Raw genomic sequence first — 20,344 nt, 5'->3', positions numbered from 1 at the left:
CACGACCACCGGGAAATGAGATCTTATGGCTTCTATCACTTCGATGTCGGAGGGTCTGGGTTCGAGATATGACGCGGTAGTGGCAAATTTTAGGAAATGGGCACTCAGGGTCAATCCAGACCTGCGATCGTACTTGGTCTGGTACAAAGAACATTTTGCTAAAGCCTGCCGGGAGGTCGACCACCAGTGATTCAAGAAAGCCTTTTTGAAACCCTCGTAATCTTGCAAACGGTGGCTTATGGCCTCTACCCACTGCTTGTCAATCTGTCCCACTATGGACCTACACGCTAATGCTAAGAGAAGTGGCCGTGGCACACCTCTGAAATCCAGGAATTCCTCCAAGCGTCGGAGGTGGAATACAGGATTAGTCTTCGTGGCGTCGTCAAATAGTGGAAGGGGCAGTTCCGAATTGTTCAGGAAGCTAGACAGAGTGACAGTCTCTGAAGTCTCATGCATTCTACAAACATTCAAACTACTCACTACTGGAAGTGCAAGGGGCCGGTCGGCAAGAACAGCTAGCATTCTCTCCGACCGATCCACCGTTTCCCAAAGTCCCTTCGGGCTCTATGGTATGATCGTTCACCTGCGCTACCGAAGGAGAGATGGCGTCGCTGCTTATCGCGCGCGCTTCATTCATTCATTCATTCATCAGTAATCTGTCAGATGACAGGTCCACAGCCTCTTCCAAAACAGTTTCTCCACTTAATGCGATCTTCTGCTTTTGGAAAGAGACTATCCAGGAATAGTGATAAGGAGAGATGGCGTCGCTGCTTATCGCGCGCGCCTCAGGTGTCGAAATTTGCCTCGTGGGCTGTTCACTAAATTTAGACTCTAATTCGGAAACTTTGGCGTTTTACCTGGCCTAAATTGCGTTCCACCACGGACGTATCGTGGATGTCCGCTTCTGAGTATTTTCCTAGGCTCCTTCAGTCGCGCTAGCTCCTCATCTACCTCTGCTCTGTATTCCTGCACTTGGTCCGCTAGTTCATTTATCACAACCTGTGCTGATGTGCTTGCCTGACTTAACCGGGAGTCGAAATCCTCACCGATATTTTGCAGCTGGCGCTTCACCGCTACTAGCTCTGATTTGGATTCACTTTGGACCTGGCTAACTAGACCTGTGAACCTTCGGCTTTCTGCATCCATCTGGCTGGTAAGTTCCCTCCTAAGCTCCCGTGTTTGCTGCTCGAACCGCTGCAGCAGTTTCTCATTTTCAGTTCTAATATCGGCCCTAATGCTTTCCTTTAATAAGGCATTGTCTCTCTGCATGGCGGACATAAATGTCGCCAGCATCCGCTCTAACTGACCCGTAGCACAAGGGCTATGGGTTTGCCCTCTGGTCTCATTCACCTCTATTTCTGCGGTCATAGTTTCAGCACTCGCGCCTACCTGTTCTTGGAGATCTCTGAAAGTTGGTTCGGCCGTCTCGCCGGCACTGCCTAAGTTATCCCTCAAAGCATTAACCCTCGGAGGTATATCCTCCCCTGCCGGTGAACCTTGGCTGGCGGACTGCGCCTCAGTGGTGTGACTCCTCAACACCCTACTGGCCATTATGTAAGTTCACACTGACCTACTTGTGGACAGCTGGAGCTGTGGAATGTGGAGTCCCCGGTTCCGTCCGCCTTGCCTCCTCGTTGTTTGCCCCGTTGTTTCGGTTGTCCGTGCTGTGCTCGCCGTGTTGTGCTTCCTTCCTCTGGGTCTCGTCGTTGTGAAGACGTCGGGCCAAGCGTTGGATGCGCCACTCTTTCTTACCGTCCCCCTCTGTGAAGCCTCAAGCCACACCGGTTGGTCGCTACTCTTTCTCACCGTCCCCCTCTGTGTAGCCTCTGGCCACACTGGTTGCCGTTTCTCTTTACCTTCCTTCCTTTCTCTTGTCGTTCTCACCGCTGCCGTCGTTGGTCGTGGAGCTTGCATCTAGGTCGGCTTTACCTGGCTCCACCGCTTCTCCAACTCCACCACTTCTCTTCACTATGGAAGGGGGTATCAGGTCCGGGACTTGGCCTGATTTGTCAATGGGCGCCAGCAACTGTGGGTACAGCTGCAAAGTGAAGGGAAAAGGTGGACGGGTCGGGAGCTGATGGTGATCGGGCTAGTCGTGGTTGGCGTGAGACTCCGGCTCAGGTCGTTTAGGGCCTTACTCCGACGAGGAGAAAAGAACACACTGGACACACAGACACTTAGCACCACTTCCTTTATTGGTTTGTAATCCGGGCGTCACTGAGATACAACTCAGTTTGTTACTTCTCCATGATCTCCACCCGTTGTTCGAACACTACTTCCACTTAACAGACGATGGAGAGGGCTAGCTCCGCGTCCGGCAAGTTTAACTATTCTTACCAGAGACTTTTCAAAAGAACTGACGGTTTTGCAGATTCAGAGGTACTGCCAAAATTTGAGGAACGGCTCGTTGCCATCCTCCAAATCTCTGGGTTGGCTGGATTTAGAGGGGGGAGGGGTTCGATAGAGTTTCTCATTCCTCCAATGGTCAGCTGTTTCGCGGTGAAAGTTGGAGTTCACACGCTTTCATAGTCTTTGTGACCCGGGGTGGATTGAGAGGGTTCAATCTAACGGTCTCCTAAGGGTAGGTCCGTGAGGAATCATGTGTTGAAAATTGGCCCCTTTCCTCTACTAATGAAACGATTCGCCGCTCCTTTCTAAAAGCAGGTTTTAACATTTGGAGAGTTATGACCAGTTAGAGGGCCATCTCTCTACGTGACAAAAGTTCTTTCCAACGTCTTTTGGACAGATTTCTCTTTTATTAGAACATGGCTCTTTCTAAAAGTAGGGAGAGTGTCGGGCTGGTTTGGGTTTAAGTCCGGGGATTGTGACCCGTCATAAACTTTACCATCTCGGAACTGCGAAAGGGTTCAGGTCCCTTTGGTTGGAGTGGGGTCTGAGGTATTGCCTCTGCTTTGATGTGACAAGTACCGACACACGTGAACAAAAATTGTAGTCCTTTGCGTTGTAGGGTTACAATATTCACATAGTACATCACAATGAATTTATCCCTAACACTGCTTATGTGGCTAATAGCTATATTATAAGGGACTAGAAAAATTTATAGTGTGCATAAAACATACTTTGTTGTTATGTAACTTTTATTCTTTGATCTCCATACAGAAATTTGGAGATTAAAACATTTTATGAATAAAGAACTCACAATAAAATTAACTTTAATTTAGGAACTTTGACAAATAATATAATTAAAACTTTTTTGAACAAAGAAGTCACAATAAGATTTAACTTTAATTTATAAACTTTGACAAATAATATAATTAAAACTAAAATTAGAGTCTATTTTACCGACCACACAACATATTTTTATTATTATTACACTACATGTTTCGACCTCAAGAGGTCATCCTCAGGTGTACAATTACACGCAATCACACATGTCTTCTCACTTATTCGATCCTGTATCCTATCCAGGCTCACACTCAGTAATATATCAAGCTCCTCATACAAAACACAAGATAAAACATTATTCCAAATGTCCAAAATTTTAAATTTTGACATTTAGAATAATATTGACTACAAATATAATAATAAAATTGACTCTAGTATTGAATACACAACAGGATGGAGAAAACAAAGTAATTATATGAGGGTTGAAATTATGTTCTCTAATTATAATCCTTTCTTCAGAAGGTGGACTATTATAATAACGTTTAGTCTTCATCTTCTACCTGTGAACAGAAAGAAAAGTCTGTTAATATTCTCAAGTTATTGCAACATTAACACGATTATTGTAATTATACATACCACTGAATGAATGTATGAGGGGTAGGCCTTCTTGGTCCTTGCACCGCGACCTACAGTGGTCTATTGATACATACCATTTTGTCGTGACCCAAGATGTTGGCTGGTCGACTGAATTACGTTGGCCGAGCGGTAGCGTAATAACTCAGTGATGATGATTGTCAATTGGCTGCCTGAGCGTGTATTCCAACCATAAAGAGCAAATACTCACTACAGATTATAGAGGATTTATTGAGACTGTGTGTATATTACATACAAGCGCTGGCGGATGTAAGCCTGGCCAGCCTTGTCCTAGCCCCAACCCAGACAAAATGCCCCTTCAACTTCTCTTTTGTTCTTAAAACCTAATCTAAACTAAGCTTGCAGCCCAGTGTCTCGCGACATGAACCCTCACGCAGATCAAGTTACACCAGCGGTTGTTGAAGGATAGGTCCCAGAGGAAACACTCCAGGACTCCACTAATTTATGAAAATGGCAGGGGTAGAAGCAGGTCAACCTCTTGATGTGCTATAAATTTTAGTAGAGGGCATGACCCAAGACATCAGACTCAAAAGTTCCTAAAACTACAAGGGGTTGCGAACCTTTGCAACACCTCCCCCCTTAAGATGGAAACATTTGCAAAAACAGGTGCTAATGTTTCCCAACACAAGTATAGGCTATATATACTACAGATTACAGAAACATAAATCTACCATCTACGTTTATAAGTCTTACGCACCCCCGAGTGGGTGCTTACCATTGGTACTGGATCCAATTCTCTCATCTCAAGGCTTGTTGCAGCTGGGAGTGATCGCAGGCTGTGACTGCGAGTCTCCTGGTCAAGAAATCTATCTGTTATATTTTCATCTGATGATTTGAGTTCTCTTTGATTTATGACCGTTTGGCGTATACAGATTCTGCCACAACAGTCATCGTCCAAGAGCCTTTTCAACAAGTTACACTTTTTACAGAAACAACAACAGATTAATAACATCATGACTACCATAGTTGTTATTCCCAGGTAGGAAAGGAATTTCAAATGATCAATTTTATGGTCTCTGTTCAGTTCAGCTTCATTTTGAATTATTAATTGTTCTACCTGGTCAACAGAGTGACTAGCGTATTTAAACGCATTTGAATGACCTAAAATATTTTTCAATGGTACGTCAGGTATGAATTTCATTGTATCGAGCTTTACTCTGGATCCTAAATGCTCACAGCAATCATAATGCAGTGTTACACTGGGAATAAAATCCTTATCGGTTCTGTTACTCGTGGAACTCATTTGGGTCTGTAATTTTGTGTTTAGCCCTAAGGCATCGCATCTGCCAAACATTGATAATACACCTGTACCTTGTAGAATTATGTCACTGGGTTCTAAGTCGTTACACAAAATTGTCACCCTTTCCTTGTGTGACGTGGCAAATATCCACTTATTATGAGTAAGGGGTAACCAGGTTACATCATCAAGAGAAATGATTTTCTTTTTGCAGTCTAACGGAATTCCTGTAGTGGGCTCTAACAACCTGACCTCGCATTCCTGGTGAACATGTGTGGATTTTACAGGGAATGTCTGTTTACATACACGCCAGTCTGGCGAAATAACCTTACACTCATCTAATTCTAATTCATTCAGTTTAACATACACTTGTTTCAATGTATCTATCATGAGAAAGTCCTTTTCACTTTCAATGAAAACGAAGATATTTTCACTGTTATTAACTTTCGTGGGAAATGGAATCAGTTTGTACAAATGGTACACAGCACTGTTCACTAAGGGTATCTTCAGGACGTAACCCAAAAGATTGTTATTTAGAAACACATCAATATCAATTATGTTCATCAATACATGTTCGTAAGCCACTCTTGCGGTGTTAGGAAGGGAAAGGTCACGTGGAAGGATCGAATGGGAATCCTGAAAGGCTCTTATAATATCTCCAGGGGTGATTATTTGAGGTGATAATATTCCTTTCTGTGCAAAAATAATTGCAAATAACAACGTGTCATACCCTTCCTTCAGCTGACCAATTAAATGTTCAATGATTATCATGTGTTGATTAGTTGCAATCAAAAGAGTGGTTTGCGAAAACGCTTGGTTTGTCTTCTCCACGTTTTCATTTACTTGTTTCTGCATTGTTCTAGAGTTCTCGTTAATTTGCAGTTCATTGGCTGCAATATCGACTAATGTGTAATTTACCGTCTGCAATGTGGAACGCACAACAGTCATTTGTTCCTTGGCTACCTTTAGCATTGAAAGTTGCTCGGACTCTAATTCGCTTATTTTGTTTTGGTAATAATCAGCGTCTTCACTTGACAAAGTACCAAATAAAATTTTGGAAACTGTTCCAATAAAATTAAAAACACCTCTTTTAATTCTTTTAGCATGTGTATGCGTATTATCGGAATGAAATACCTCCTCCTCTTTATTCTTAGTAATTTCGGAAATTATGCGCCGCGTTCTATGAATTTTCAGTACGCTCTGATTCATCAGGGACAGGTCCGACTGACAGGTAGAAATGGCTTCAGGTGGCAACTCTTTACACATTGCTCCAGTCTGAGCGACAAAATCTACAAGCGTATTGTAAGTCGTCTCCAATTTCGATATGTTTACATACGTTACAAGCTTCCATTCTGAAGTGTATAGTTGCACCTGACCTATGTGATCATAGTACAGTCCGGGCGTGTCCTCATAGTTCTTGACTGTGAAGTCTACTGCGACGACGGCGACGCACGTCGCGCTCAAAATCAACAGCGTCTCGAGTCGCATGTCAAGCTGAAATTAAATGAAAAGCTTCAGTCTGTTGCTGTGCACTTTGAAGGTTCGTCTTTTTGTACCTGAACGTAATACGCAATTTACACCTGTGACTTCGACCACGGTGTACGGTCCTATCCACGGGGAAGAAAGTTTCTTAGAGCGACCTCGTCTGACATGTTGCTGTAGCAGAAGTACAAGATCACCTTCGCGGAACGTAACCGTATTTTCCTTCTGGTCATAATATCTTTTAGACACTTCCTTCGAGTTTAGTAGCGCCTTCCGCGCTACCTCATGGCTGTACTGTAGCCTCTCCTTTAAGCTGCTCACGAAGTCTTCTCTCTCGTCGTAGCTAGAGCAACTGGGACGGCGTTGTAGCAGTCCTGGCATCGAAGGCTTTCCTCCGAAAACCAACTCGAATGGACAGTATTTAGTGCTCGTATGGGGAGTCGTATTATAAACGAATGCTGCCGTTGGCAACAGTGTATCCCAATCATTCTGCTCGTGGCATATAAAATGACGCAGATATTCTGTAATTACTGCGTGCGATCTTTCGACACTGCCATTGCTCTGAGGCCTAAATGGAGTTGTATTAACTCTCGAAATTCTTAAAAGTTTGCATAAGTGCCGCATTACTTCTCCGGTGAAATTCGAGGCGCAGTCTGTGAGAATCGAACCCGGCGATCCGAACACAGTGATTACATTGTCGACTAGCGCTCTCGCTATCGTTACGGCTTCTTGATTTGGAAGCGCAATGGCTACCAGGTACTTGGATAGCTGGTCCTGGCATGTGAGAATGTACTTGTTCCCTTGTTCCGTTAAAGGCAGGGGACCCATGCAGTCCAAGCTAATCTTTTCAAAAGGGGCATACGGAGTGTCAGTAACCTCCATTGCCATCTTCGTGTAGGGAACTGTGTGCTTATTCCTCTGGCACGATGCACATTTCCTTACATAATTTTCTATGTCCCTTCGCATATTTGGCCAACTTACGTAGGGTTTCAGCCGTTCATATGTTCTTGAGATTCCCGTGTGCCCACCTATAAGAGATTCATGGTATTCTCTTATAATACTTTCTTTCTCGGAATCCGAGGGTTCGCTAAAGTTCCCAGAATATTCGGAACCGACTGTCTCATTTTTTTCGTTTGTAGCGGACCCTGCCAACTTTTGACCCCTCGATTCTGCTTCCTTGTCACCGCCCTCACTAGCATCTGCTTTGTGTATGCGAGACAAGAAATCGGCATGCGATATTGTTTTACCTGACCGGTAATGTATCGTGAAGTCATACTCTTCAAGTTTAATTCGCCATCTTAATAAACGTGAACTAGGATCCTTAACATGGAACACCCATTTAAGTGGCTTGTGGTCAGTTACAATGTTGAAATGTCTACCTAATACATATGGGCGAAACTGTTTTACAGCCCAAATAATGGCGGCCATTTCTCGGTCTGTTGTGCTATAATTTCTTTCGGACTTATTAAACGTCCTGCTAGCATATGCTATCGGGAGGTCTTTGCCTATTTCTCCCTGGCTCAGTACACAACCGGCGGCGTCGCCTGAAGCATCGGCGGTAATAATAAACGGTCGCGAAAAATCCGGGTATTGTAAGATAGGAGCCGTAACCAACAGCTCTTTCAGAGTCTGGAAGGCGTTCTGCTGTGGTTCCTTCCAGTCGTATACCGCGTCCTTCTTCAATAACTCATACAGAGGTTTTGCCACCCTACTGTAGTTGTGAATGAAACGTCTGTAATACGAGGAGAGCCCTAAAAATCCCTTCAGTTCTTTAACTGTCTTGGGTTCGGGGAAGTTTCGCACTGCCTCCGTCTTTCTAGGATCCGGCCTTAGCCCCTCGTCAGTGGCGACGTGACCAAGGAATTGAACCTCGGCCCTCAAGAACTCACACTTGAATGGCTCAATCTTCAATTTGCTTTCGCGGAATCTCTGAAATAGTTCCCTCAATCTCTCATTGTGAGATTCCAGCGAATCTGCTGTAATAATAACATCATCCATATAGCAAAAACACCTTAATCCGTTCATTCCGGCGAGTACGGAATTCATAAGAGATTGAAATGTAGACGGCGCGGATTTCAGGCCCATGGGGAGACGAACAAATTCAAAATGACCCGCGGGTGTACTGAAAGCAGTTTTCGCGCGGTCCTTCTCTGCTAGTTCAACCTGATAATACCCCGAGGCAAGGTCAACTGTAGAGAAATATTTTGCTTTACCCAGCTGATCCAAAATATCAGTGATGTTCGGCAGCGGGTAAGCATCTCCGACTGTCCATTCATTCAGTTTCCTGAAATCAATCACTACGCGCCATTTTACCTTTCCTGAGGCATCTGCCTTTTTCGGCACTAACAACAATGGGCTATTGAAAGCGCTTCTGGAGGGCGCTATAATTCCGTCATCCAATAACTTGTTAATCTGCCTATTTACTTCCTCCTTGTGAGCTTCCGGTAATCGGTAAGGGCGAACGTTTATCGCTCTGTTTTCATCCAAGGCTGGAGTGGGAATTGAATGTTTAATTAGGTCAGTGTGCGACAGTTTATCCCCTTCCAAGTAAAAGATATCATGGAAATCCTCGCAGATTTCCAGAATAGATTTCTTGTTACTCTCTGCCATGTGGTCTGTCCTAATTAGTTCTCTGACCCGTTTCTTGCGAGATAACACACTTTCGTTATTATCATGAATTTGGGAATTGATTTTTCGCACACTGATTTGTTCACTCCACTTCGTGGCAGTGAGCGTCAAATCCCTTATCTCCATGGCTTCCTCTGTGGAATTCAGAATGCTCACTATAGCCTTATTTCTGTTGACTTGCGACAGGGAACTGGCTACATACACACCTGGATAAATTTCTTGTTTATCCACAATTCCTAGTCCGGTATCCAAGTCAACTGTAACCGCTGCGATTGTCTCCGTTCGCGGTTTCAAAATGATAGGCTCGTCGTTTCTCCGACAAAAGTTATAACGGTGCCCGTTAATATCCACATATCCTTCCCTGTTGTTGATTACCGAATCCTTCAGGATATCTCGGCCTATTAAGCCATCTTCTGTCAACTGTATTTCCTCAGGCGCTACCTGGAATTTATACGTGCGATCATGGAGGGTTAAGTTCACGCTCCCAAGCGTGTTAATTGAACCTACTGTTATTCCGGCAACTTCATATTGCTTATCTGTATGAATGGGAACATCACCTGGTATCAATCCTCGCTTTATCACGGATATTTGTGCCCCCGTGTCGACTAACATCCTCAATGGTTGATCTATGCCAGCCACGGTAATGAGAATACTACCATCATGGTTTTCCTCAGTTTCACACACTGTGGCGCAAACCCATTCCCTATCGCTGTTCACGCACATTTCACGTGAGGTCGTTTTGACCCGTAAATCCTCACCTTCGGAGTTGAAAACTCCCTTCGATGCACTGGTTTTACCACAGGCACTCTCAGTGCTGGCGGAATTACTAACATCTACAAATTTCCGTTTCTTTTCGTCTAATCTACTGACATTCTGATCGGCATAGCTGCCACTCATAGCCCCGAGGACGAGCTCCTCTTCCCGGCCTTCAGTCGACCTTCGACAAGGCGGATCACAACCAACGGCCGACCGTGGTCGTGGTTTGGCTAAATTAACATACATATCTGAACCTAAGTCAGTTAGATTATCGGCGTCTGGAAATTCACGGCAACTGTTTGTCTTGGCAAACACATCTCGTTTGTTTCCCGCTACTACCGCAAACTTCCCATCTGCACGTTCTCTAGCTCTGCGGTTTTTATTTCCAGAAAAGTTTATATGTCGCTTTTTCTTTTTCCAACATGTATATGCGACATGACCTGGCATATTACAAAAATTACAAACTTTCTCTGCAGGAGCTGCCACTTTCACCTCTTTCGATCTGCCAGTCAGGAAGCATTGTGATTCCCTATGACCGAAACGTCGGCAGTTATTGCAACGCACATCCTTACTTCGGTCATTGTACTGAGATACGCTATGTACCTTTTCTTTAGCAGAAAGTAATGCGCTTTCTTCCTCAGTACCTATCTCAGCGGCTTCTGTAATATGTGTAGGGTTCCTAGCACGAACTACGGTCTGTATTCGTTCATTCGCTAGCCCCTGTATGAAACATGCCTTTCCTAACTGGGATACCAACTTTGTGATACCGCACATTTCAGATGAAGACGCGCCTTCTATAGCCGCGTCTCTGAAATCTGAACCCAATTGGTCAAGCCTACTGCACCATGCAGCTACTGTTTCATGCTTGGCTTGTCGGGCATTGAACATGGCGCAAGCGTAAAAATCTAATGTTCTCCTAGTAGCATAATGCTCCTTCAAAATGGCCTTAACACTAGCCCAATCATCGGCATCTTGCCGAACAAGTAATTTTGCCTTCGCCTCGCCTGTTATACGCGTGCGTACATACTTGTAAAATAAATCATATTTATCTGGGTTAATTAGCCCAAAAGCTGCATCGACGTTTTCGCAAAACTCTTTCAATTTGCGTATGTCGCCACTAAACGGTTCAGCTACCAATTTGAAAGCATCACTGACACTTATATATTCGTCAGCCATTTTTTTTTTCAGATATACAGACGTGGACAGGAGGAACAGGTGAGCAAGAGTGACTTACCTTGTGCACTAGATTGCTCCCACCTCCAATGGTTGTCTTCACGCCTTGCTTGCCTCTCAAGCGAAGCTGGACACACCCTCTGGCAAAGCAGACTCGGATGCCGACTATTGGCCAGTCTAACGGCGTCACGTCTACAACAGCTCAGTACCTCCACCGGACATGCACCTATTTTCCCGCGTCCTGGAATGACGTCCCGTTCTTGGAATCGCCCTGGTACCGCACAGCAATGGGAAACCACCTTCGTCGGATAGACGCCTTCTTGGAAGCGTCGTAAACCGGCGTCCTCGCGTCGGAAATCGTCCTGGTGATGACTTCCTTCGGGAATGGCCCACTCTCTTAATCACGTACACCAGTTGCCAGTCCTCCACTCTGCTAATGTCGATAGCGCGCTTGGTCGCTACCGGTCATCTTGCTGGTCGTGCTCAAAGGGTTTTTCCTCTATCTGTGTCGGTTAAAATCTGCAGAATTCTTTCACTTCACCGATTTGCAACCTCACACGCAGAATTCTTTCATTTCACAGATTTGCAACCCCACACGCAGAATTCTTTCATTTCACAGATTTGCAACCCCACACGCAGAATTCTTTCATTTCAAAGATTTGCAACCCCACACCTGACACCAGATTTTTCCCTCCTCTGACATGACCCAAGATGTTGGCTGGTCGAATGAATTACGTTGGCCGAGTGGTAGCGTAATAACTGAGTGATGATGATTGTCAGTTGGCTGCCTGAGCGTGTATTCCAACCACAAAGAGCAAATACTCACTACAGATTATAGAGGATTTATTGAGACTGTGTGTATATTACATACAAGCGCTGGCGGATGTAAGCCTGGCCAGCCTTCTCCTAGCCCCAACCCAGACAAAATGCCCCCTTCAACTTCTCTTTTGTTCTTAAAACCTAATCTAAACTAAGCTTGCAGCCCAATGTCTCGAGACATGAACCCTCACGCAGATCAAGTTACACCAGCGGTTGTTGAAGGATAGGTCTCAGACGAAACACTCCAGGACTCCACTAATTTATGAAAATATTTTTTTTGCGGAAGCAGGNTCAACCTCTTGATGTGCTATAAATTTTAGTAGAGGGCATGACCCCAGACATCAGACTCAAAGTTCCTAAAACTACAAGGGTTTGCAAACTTTTGCAACAATTTCTTTGTCAACATAAAAGAAATCGCACGATAACTAGAAAGGAAGAAATCATTTCCTAATGGAGGGAATATCCCGGCACTTGCCTGGAGACGACTGAATAAAATCTTTGCGGTTTTTATCACACTCTCCGTGCATACTGTCCAATTGATAATTCACGAACAGTAAATTCTGTATACAGAGTGTCCGGACATTATAAGCTATAGCCTCCAGGACACAACGCTGCGCAGTCAGCCAAAAGTCAACCGACGTTTCGGAAGAACATATCTCCTCCATCCTCAGTCCGAACAGCGAGCGAAGTAAGAAACCAACATGAAGCACGTGGCTTGCTGCTATGAACTACACTTTGTATGGATATTCTCCAGAGAAGAGACTACTTGGGGGGCTTAGGCGCAGACCATATACGAGATACTTGTATACACTACATGGATTATATTAATATGTATTTTACGGAAACATCATGTCAGAGTGTGGACGGGTTTTAGGTGGGTTAAAGTAGGCAATAGTGGCGAACTACTGGGAACATGGTACTGACCCCCTGGGTCCCATAAGAGGTTGGAAGTTTTTAATTGGCTAAGCGGTCATTAGCTTCTCAAAAGTATATTAATTTCATGTGACGCAGATGCAAGTGGAACAGAATGTTGGTTGTTAAGAGGAATGAGAGAGAAGTTATGACACATGGGAGATAGGAGCCTGGAGACGAAGAAAACGGAAGGAGAGATGGAATGTTCAAACTAGAGACTGGAATTATTTTTGTCCTACGAAACATGGTTAATAACTCAGAGCAAGTTCTCAAGGCTGGCCTTCCAGAATGTAACTCAGTGCAAGTTTGTATATTGGTAGCGACCTGCTTCCATCATCAGGGTCGACCTTGAATATGGATCTTCTCCGAAACGTTGTACACTTCTACCAAACTACACAATCTCACATCCTAGAAGACAACAAACTAAATGATTAATAATAAGCGAGGAACTATCTATCTGTCTACCTATGGCCCCACAGCCCCTGTGGACCCTGGCTGCCCACCACAGTTTCCAATCCATACACAGTCAGCAGGACTCCCCGACTCAAGGCATGGATGTCTGTGTTTGTTATGTTTGTGGTAGGTAGCGGCCTTGCGAGGGGCTGAGGAGTCCAAAGAGTCCTACAGACTGTCGTAGATTAAGAAACTGAAGTGAAATGAAACGTTTCACGGATCCCTATGCTCCAAGTGGGAGCAACGGGAATAGAAGAAAAAGTAGTAGTAGTAGTAGTAGTAGTAGTGCCACTTGTACCTGCTAAAAAACGAAAAATATCTGAGTTAGATCCTTTCGCGTATTCCTGTTAGTGTTGAAGTTGCGAACGTGCTGTCACTCTGGGCGATTTGCTCAGGTTTGTGTCGACATTGACGAAACCTCGTAGTTCATAAAACCAGGGAACCGAACAGAACGGTATTCGGGAGGCACAGGCTGGCCATTGGATACTGCCTTTTAATAGTTTCCTCATGCCTCCCAGTCACGAGAGTAACTTGAAGGGGACCATAGTTCTCCTTTTGCCAAATGTTTCATCGTGCATGATAAACATATCCTCTTATTCGTCGTCGTATGATGTTTAGAGCAGAAAATGATGACAGTTGATTTTGTAATATTCGCACAAAATCACATCTCTCTGTGTCGTCGTATGAAATTGTGTAACTGTCCAATTTATGGGATGGTCAATTGATGTTTTGTGTATGGTTAGGGTTCGGTGAAATTCCTCACTTTCGTCTCACAGTTGGAGATTGAAGTCAGCTGCCCGTCAGTAAATCAATCAAGTTAATGTGTAACACGAGACCGGGTTCTTTAGAAATTCTAAACTTTGACAAGGGAAGTCATAATTTTAGCAGCGTCATGTTATGCTACCCCAAAATCCCAGTTTGACAGCCACGCACCAGGTGGCAAAGTTCACCCCTAAACTCTACACGCGTGGATATTTCTTTTCTAATTGGAGGAGAAAGATTAAGCAACCTCCCAGCCTGCCCTGTCCAGCCAATCATAATCTGAAGTGGGATGTCCTTTGCCCGAATTTTGGGATAAGTCGGGCATTCAGAGCGTGCTTGGCGGAGAACTCTGAAATTTAGGTACACGTGTTCTGATGCCCGTATATACTCTCTGTGGTGTCTATTGACTTGTGTGTCTTAGTGAACAGTAAGGAAGTCTAAATCCACAAATGCGTTAAGTGGGTCACTACGGGGCAGTTACCATTAAATAGTGCAGTTTGAATAGACTTCAAACAGTTAATTGGTGTTGAGTGTGACTTCTCTACGCCTAAAGCCCCAATAATCACCCAAGTTTTGGCCAGTCAACACGGCCTGAGATGAGTTGAATTTCTCTACCGGAGCTAACTGAACCCAAGAACGGTTACAATTGCAATATTCCTCTATGAGTGTGGCGCACGAAAAACAGATTGTCACACAAAGCTTATGAGTGCGTTGGAACTTAACAGACCCTTTAGTACAGAGAACTTGATGCAGTAGAAGCAATTTAATGTAATTACGCTTGTATCTTCCAGAAACAGACTGATTCCAGTTCATGGAAATGGCACGAATTTGGATTCATTTTAATAACAGTGACATTTGTTAATGTCTTCTTTGTTATCGAGACAAGTTCGCTGGGTCAGGGGTTATTTAACGAGGCCGTATGAACAAATAGAATGAACAAATAGAATTTGAGCTTCTCACAGCCTGGATTGTGGGGGGTTCTATCTTCTGGTGTGTAGTGCCATGTAGTCCGTTGAGGGTCGACAGACGTTTTGGGGGAGGGTGACGCCAGCGTGAATTAGATAGCAAGCTGAGCCTGAACTTGAAGATGAAAGCAACTTTTTGCACCGAAACGTCGTTAGCGTTCAGCGGAATACATGGAACTTTATCCCAGAGGAAAGAACTCGTCATGAATTACAGTTGTTTGTAAATAAAGTTCTCGGTGAAGTTGACTTGAAAGCTGAAAGGATTTGGTTATGAAGGATATTGAATGACGAAGAGCTTCGTAATTTATACATGTCATATGACGTCACTGGAGTAATGAGACGGCCAATGGAGCAGGTGCGCAGATCCAGTTTTGGAAGACAAAAATCACATCACACAAGTTCACAGTATATTACACCTTTCGTCTCGTATAGAACATAAGGAACATTATATAAAAATAACTACACGCGAGAAAATAAACAAAAGAAGTAACAAACAGCAAAACCACCAGAAACAAAAAGTAAGATATACAACCATTAATAAATCTAAAAGAAGTTATTTCCAAGATAAAATCCCTCGAACAAACCCAGCTCAAGCAAGAACGTCTGTAGAAAGCCGCCCATTCATAAGAACCAGGAGATGGAACAGCATTACAGTGTGTGGTAGGAGCTACTTTTTGATTGTCTCATGGAAGAAAAAAGAAGTTCTGGGAAGAACTAATTGCCTGCATTCCTTTTATACGACACGGATGGCACAGAAAAGGACACACCACACAATTATTATATTGTTGCTTGTGTATTCATAGCCGGGGTAAAGTTTTTACTGAGCCGTTGCCTAGGAACGATAGGGGGACACACATACAGACACAGACTGATGGGAGGGATTTATGAAACATGCCATTGAGATGGGCGCAAGTGTCATCTTATACAAAGTTTCATACAGATCGCTTCAGGCATTCAAAATGTTATGGGGAATTTTGTAATATTGCATTGTAAATACTACCTTGGATGTGCGAGGTCTGAAGAGAAAGAAGTGTGCCTGAGAAAAGCCTAATGAAAATAAATCAGAGGGTCCCGTCTTAAAATATCAGATATCTTGAATGAAGTTTCCCTTAAATTGCCATCAAATGGCTCCTTCCGTTGACAGTCACCATTTATCACTCCCAATCATCATACTTATCACACTTATCGGTTTCCCCTGCCAATTCTCATTCCACCAATATTTTTCGCACTCATTTATCATCCAGGCTGTTACAATAGGTCGAGTAATGACCAAAATGCCAAGAAGACTCTGTCTCACCTTACCATATGGAAGAGAAAACTAGGGTTCGAATCCCGGTACGTTATTCTTCTTTAAAAAGAACACCAGCGAACAGTTTGATTAGGACATGTGACCGCAATCACCTTGTAGCGGCTTTATGAACTCTTCGAAGCCTATTTGAGCTGTAGTGACCTTTTGGTTTTGAACAGACCATTGCTGGCTGTCCTGTTTCGTCTATTGTTAGAAGCCATATTTGATACCTTGCGCCTGAATGTCGAGAGTTATGAGCCAACAACAAAATTACACGCAGACAAGCCGTAAACTTCCCTTCGGGTTGCAGACATATCATATTTTTCACACAGTCACATTCCAGTGTTCAGAGTGCTAAATGAAATTAAACTTGTAGAAAGTAAAAATTAAGAAATTTTTATTCTCATTATACACTGTGTTCCCCCATTAACAGTAACCCGATTTCTCGCATGTCGGTGGTGCCGGATAATCTAAGTAACCCTAAGACAGTTCAATTGCATGCAACAGACTACTGCGGTTAATTAAAGTTCTTAGTATGTGGATCACAGCTTTCTGTTCTGATTGCTCACGAGTGTGATTACCGAACAGTCAGGATCTAACTATGTGAATTCACCCTCCGGCCAGTTGAACCTCCCCACCTGTAGCGGAAGCGCTGAGTGAAATTCACGCAAACGCGACTCTCTCCGGCCCTTATTTCATACTTCATACAAATGACCGAGGGTCAGATAGTGGCGTGGTTGGTTGGGGCATTCTGCTGCTGCGAGAAAGTCGCGGGTTCGTGTCTCGTTGTGGTCACTGAATTGTTTAATTTACCTAATATTTCCAAGGGGGTACGCGGTAGCATAGTTGGTTGATCCAGCCTCTAACAGAAATGAGTACCAGGAATGAATTAAGGCTGATAACCTTACCGCCATCTATGAGCCAACTGTCTAGAAAATGTGGGAATCTCAACATATCACAACCCTATGAGCCTTCACGGCCTGTTAAGGGATACATTTACTTTACTCACTTTCACTAACGCCATGGAGGCCTCTGGTGCCCTTTGCTCTGGTTTTGGCGGAACAGCCCCTGGCGTGCCGGGTTTTCGTGGGACAGCCCCTGGCGTTCCTGGTTTTCGTGGGGCCTTCCCTGGCATCCCTGATTTTGGTGGGCCTCATTGGCTACGGCCCTAGGTTCAGGGGTGGCCGGCACTTCACCACCTCTCTCTCTTTGACGCATTATGCGCTGAAAATATAAATTAAGTTAGAATGATTAATGGACTTGTACAGGACATCGAAACACACATGTTCTGTTCTAAACCTGTCATTCTGAAGGTTATTCTGTAGGTGAGCTTCCAAGTTCAAGTGTCAACTTGGAATACTTTAATTGTTAAGAAGCTGAAACGCGTTGAGTTACAAGTATTTTATGCTCTGTGCATAGAATGCATCTAAAATGGAGATCTTTGAACATCTCCATTACAAGGTTCAGTAAGTATTCATATCTGGAACTGACAACTTTCAGTCACTTAGCCCACAGTTCCGGCATGAAGCAGTGATTGCATGTTTCTCTACATGCAAATAAGAGCGTTAGGTCTCCAATACTCGTTTATAAACTCTCAGCTCTAAAAGTATGTAGCTTACAAAGGAGGGACGACAAATTGCACGAGTGTCTGGCTTCCAGCTGAACTGCACAGTGAGATCAATACCTGAAGATATTCTTATATTTCGTCCATAAATGTGGTGTCTCAAAGCTAATTGAATGTCATTATGTGTGTCTCATGTAATTAAATGTAGGAGAGACATTGACACATTACACTAATTAACCGGACAAGTTGACAAAACATTAACAGACACGTGACATAAATAGAAATAAAGCTTGAAGCTGTCCCTGTGGCGGACCGTGGTGGCTCATAGGGTGATAAGGCGTTGAGGCTCCCACATTTTCCGCATGGCCGGCTCATGGATGGCGGTGGGGGTTTTGAGCATTACACGCCAGCCGCCTTTGCGCCCGAAGGGATTCCTGGTGCTCGTTTCAGTTGGAGGCGGGGTTAAACCACAGGCCCGTGGCGCGGCTGGAGGGATTGGGTCAGTTGAGGGATCCAGTGACCTCATCAGGGATTCGAATTTTGGATCGGACTAGTTCGTTGCGGTATGCAGTGTTCAATATAAGCTTACCAATTACGTCTATTCTGGGCTCATTTAAAGAGTAAAAGAGTAAAATGGTAAAGCTATCCCTATAACCGGCCATGAAGGCCATAGTGTTGCGAGACGATGAGGGTCCCACATTATCTAGACAATCGGCTCAAAGATGGCGGTAAGGTTGTCAGCCTTACGCGCCGGCCGCGCTTTACCCCCAAGGAAAATTCCTGGTACTCATTTCTGTTAGAAGCTGAGTAAACCCGAGGCCCATAGTGCAGTTGGAAGGATTAGGTCAATTCAAAAAATCCAATGACCTCATCGGGACCTTCCCACAACCTTCAGACTTGTAGCATAGTGCCTCAACTAACTACGCTACCGCGAGAATATATAATATAATTTAATTTTATGTTGCCTTGTCATAGTTTACTTACTCCCGTTTTCTTAAATTTTGATTTCTCGTATCACATTTGACAGTAAATAAATATTTCTTAGTATGTCAGAGCTAAGTTTATTTTTAATAGCTTATTATTATTACTTTGCTTTGATTTGTGCTTGTATATGTTTATTTTCTTTCTTTCTTTCTTGCTCATGCTCACTGTGTAACTGGTCCTTGGGCTGTTGGGTTGGCATGCAAATAAATAAGAATTTAACTGAATTATTACTGTGCACTAGCTCTTCATTTACCGATCACGGTGGTCGCGTGGTCTAGGGTGTGGGCCGTCTTCACCTGCTCGAGTGCTGGGATCGTGGGTTCTGGTCCTGCTCGGGGTATGGTTGTCTGGGTGTGGGTGGTGGCCTTGGGGCGGGCTGGTCCTTGTCCTGGGAGTCCGGATGAAATGTATCCAAAATAAAAATGTATATCTCGGAAACTAATTTTCATACATGTATCCGGTTTATGTCAGCGGAATAAAAAACTCACGAGCGGCTTACGCGCATGCGCCACCTGATTACCTTCCGCGAGCTCTGAATCAGTCGGTAGCAATGTCGACACCACAGGTACAAGTTCCATTCTTATTGTGGCTACCAGAGTTGCAATTTCTCACAGCTGTCCAGCGCTGTTTCAGACACAATATGGACATCAACATCCCACAGAGAAAAGCATTCAGTTCTGGGACAAAAAACTGAAGACTACAGGTAGTCTGTTCCGAGTAAAATCTCCTAGAAAGACACGGACCTCTGAAGAAAATGTCAATTGCATTAAAGTGACATTTCAGCGAAGTCCGTCCAAATCAATTCATGCTGCTAGCTTGCAGTTACAAATTCCACGTTCAACATTGCAGGATGTGTTAGACAAAAGGCTCCTCCTAGGAGCGTAAGGTAAAGGTAAAGTTGTCCCTGTGCTTAAGAAATTAAACACTACGCCATGAAGACGTATGGGGAGTGGATGTATAGACCCAGGTTTTCTGGACCTCTGCGTTAGTTGGAGGTGAGTGGTTAGCTTCACTCCCCGGCCGTTTTACTCCCGGGGTAAGAGCCCCAGGTACCCATTGGATAGTAGGTTGGGTGGGCCCCGCAGCCGGTCTGGATGCTGTTGAGGAAAGACCCTACCAGAATTTTAACTCCGACCCCTAGGTAATCCAGCCCATATAAAGTCGCTATATTGACTACGCTCTCATGGCCCTTTCTTTGTTGGTAAACTGCAACTATTTAAAGAGACTGGGTGAGAAAGTGAAATCTCCCCGCAGGGAGACTTGACCTTGCAGACTGAACTACATTTTTCTTTAATTTGACCAATTACCTAGAGACAGTAATGCTTGGTAAGTGACGAGTCAACTGTCATGATACTTACAGCATAAATCTTCTTTAATGTTTCTGTCAGAGCTCCCAGCAAGATTAGGCCAAAGACACCCTGCAACACATCAGTACAGGAGTCACATGAGATTTAATCCTAATTGAAACTCGCCTACTGACTGAGATTCTGAAATTTACCTCTAAGAATATATGGTGATTTATTATTTACCTAATCCTGTTC

The 20,344-nt window shown here is 44.1% G+C and overlaps 1 protein-coding gene across 1 annotated transcript; it reads right to left on the bottom strand.

Moving 5' to 3' along the window:
- Nucleotides 1-3,692: 3,692 nt before the first annotated feature.
- LOC111875800 lies at nt 3,693-11,238 on the bottom strand. Its single transcript, XM_023872326.2, has 2 exons — nt 11,118-11,238; nt 3,693-6,511 (listed from the first exon to the last, which is right to left on the bottom strand). Exon 2 carries the CDS (start codon nt 6,503-6,505, stop codon nt 4,448-4,450), a length of 2,058 nt encoding a protein of 685 aa, XP_023728094.1. The 5' UTR covers nt 6,506-6,511; nt 11,118-11,238; the 3' UTR covers nt 3,693-4,447.
- Nucleotides 11,239-20,344: the final 9,106 nt, after the last annotated feature.

The sequence above is a fragment of the Cryptotermes secundus genome, unplaced genomic scaffold, assembly GCF_002891405.2.
Source record: "Cryptotermes secundus unplaced genomic scaffold, Csec_1.0 scaffold1681, whole genome shotgun sequence".
Taxonomy (NCBI): domain Eukaryota; kingdom Metazoa; phylum Arthropoda; class Insecta; order Blattodea; family Kalotermitidae; genus Cryptotermes; species Cryptotermes secundus.
The sequence above is the reverse complement of the archived record's forward strand: the minus strand, read 5'-3'. Positions and strand labels throughout refer to the sequence as shown.

Excerpts from the sequence above, each read along its gene's own strand:
- LOC111875800 (XM_023872326.2), bottom strand. The coding sequence starts at position 6,505 with ATGCGACTCGAGACGCTGTTGATTTTGAGCGCGACGTGCGTCGCCGTC.